This window comes from Alexandromys fortis, unplaced genomic scaffold, assembly GCF_014885135.2.
Source record: "Alexandromys fortis isolate MF-2015 unplaced genomic scaffold, M_Fortis_MF-2015_v1.1 scaffold_339, whole genome shotgun sequence".
In the NCBI taxonomy this organism is placed as follows: Eukaryota; Metazoa; Chordata; class Mammalia; order Rodentia; family Cricetidae; genus Alexandromys; species Alexandromys fortis.
Genome location: NW_026068234.1, coordinates 384,330 through 386,342, shown reverse-complemented (window position 1 = coordinate 386,342; position 2,013 = coordinate 384,330). Strand labels below are relative to the sequence as shown.

The 2,013-nt window shown below is 39.1% G+C and overlaps 1 protein-coding gene across 1 annotated transcript in view; it reads left to right on the top strand.

Moving 5' to 3' along the window:
- LOC126493801 (extracellular calcium-sensing receptor-like) overlaps positions 1 to 141 on the top strand; it is a 14,022-nt gene extending 13,881 nt beyond the window's left edge. Inside the window, exon 6 of the mRNA XM_050130906.1 lies at positions 14 to 141. Coding sequence (XP_049986863.1) covers positions 14 to 141 — 128 coding nt within the window. The remainder of the gene's footprint in view (positions 1 to 13) is intronic.
- The last annotated feature ends 1,872 nt before the right edge of the window (positions 142 to 2,013 follow it).

Genomic DNA, 2,013 nt, shown 5'->3' with positions numbered 1-2,013 from the left:
ATTTGATACTCAGGACCCACATGTTGGGAGGAGAGGGCTGATTTCACTAATTTGTTCTGTGACTTCCTCTTGCCACCCGAAGCACACACAGTCCTCCATCTGCAAGAGTGTGAAAAGCGTGATGAGGGGATGAGGATGTGAAGGTTCCTGAGGGTGTGAGGAACTGACAGCAGATCACTGGTCTCTTTGTTCTGAGAGCTTCAGTAGTGTGCACTGATCCCTTCACTGGCTGTTCCTGCGCAGACTTAGCATGTGATTTACAATCTCACTCTTAGATATATGTATGCATGATAATAAACACATGGCTGCCAAGATCATAAATGAACCTTCAGGGAAATATTATTAATGTTGTAAGTCTTCAAACAATCTCAATGTTTGTCAGTACATGAATGTTTTGCATGACTTGCTCATCACTAGAATATATTTGGCAAAAGAAATAAATATAAAATGAAATAAAACAGTGTTTATTATATGGTTAAGTTCCCAGAATGTTTTGCTGAGTTAAGGAAGCTAGATAAAGGAAATAGTATATTTTCATATTCTAATACATGAAGAAGCAATCTCATAAAGACATATTAAACTAATGGTTTCTTGAGGGGAAACTATTTTTGAGGGGAGTTTGGAGGTGAGGGATGTAGCCTAAATGGTGCAGCATTTAATTCTGGGGAGTTGAAGGTCTCAAATTTATTAGGTGGGGCTGGAGAGGTGGCTCAGTTCTTCAGAGCACTCGCTCCTCCAGAGGACCCAGCCTGGTTGCCAGAGCCCATGTTAGGCAGTAGACAGCTACCTGTGATTCCAGCTCCAGGGGACTCAGTACGTGTGGTCTCTGTGTGCACCTGCACTCATGTGCCGTACTGCACACCATGTTTAATTAAAAAAATGATTTGGAAAGGTTGTCAGACTCCACCAATAAGCTAAAGACAACTTAATTGTCATCTCCTAGTTTTTTAAAATTTATTTGGAACAGGTTCATTCCTCATCAACCAGGCTGGTTTAAAACTTGTAGCAATCCCCCTCTTCAGGATCGTGAGTGCTGGGACTTTATGTGTGTTCTCACACATAAAATGTTCATTAATGTAAATGGATTAATTGTATAATTTTAAATTATGTCTCAATAAAGCTTTTATTAAAACAATAGTCCTTAATTACAGAGTGTGAAGTTTCTTTATATTCTGATTTCTAAGAAAAGATCAAACTATTGAAAGTGGAAATGAAATAAGTGTGAGCTGAAATATCAGTGATCAGGTGTATTGCAGGTTTTAATTTATTTGATTGTAATTTATATATTTATTGATTGGTAGATTGGTGTGCTGTTTCCATCAATGCTTTTTGTCATGCAATAGTCAAAGCACAATGTTGAGGTCAGAGGGTGAGTTTCAGAACTCAGTTCTCACCTCTGACCATTGAGTGAGGGACCTGGTGATTTAATGAAGGTTGTCAGGCTTCCTTTATATGCTAAAGGCTGAGCTATTGTTTTGAGTCTATTTTTGACATCATACGGGGATTATGTTTGTGTTCAAGAATTATATTTATCTGTTAAAATAAGTTTGGGATTTGTTTCCATACTTGAATATATCTATTTTATATTTAAGACTCTCTCTCTGTGTCTCTGTCTCTCTCTGTGTGTGCATGCACATGCGTATGCCATACATTCCATGTTGAGTCAGAGGACTAGTGTGTAGAGTTTGTTCTTTCCTAATTTGTTTTTTGAATCTTTATTACTTTTATTATTATTATTGTTATTATTGTTACAAATTTTTACCTCCTACCCTCTGCCCATTTCGCTCCCCGTCACCCAACTCCGCCTCCCCCTCCTTATCTAGTCCTAAGAGCCGTCAGCATTCCCTGCCCTGTGGGAAGTCCAATGTCTTCCCTCCTCCATTCTGGTCTAGGAAGTTGAGGATCCAAACCGACTAGGTTCCCACAAAGCCAGTACATGCAGTAGAATCAAAATTCTGTGTCTTTGTCGTTGGCTTATCAGTCAGCCCTCCATGTCAGCCACATTCAGAGAGT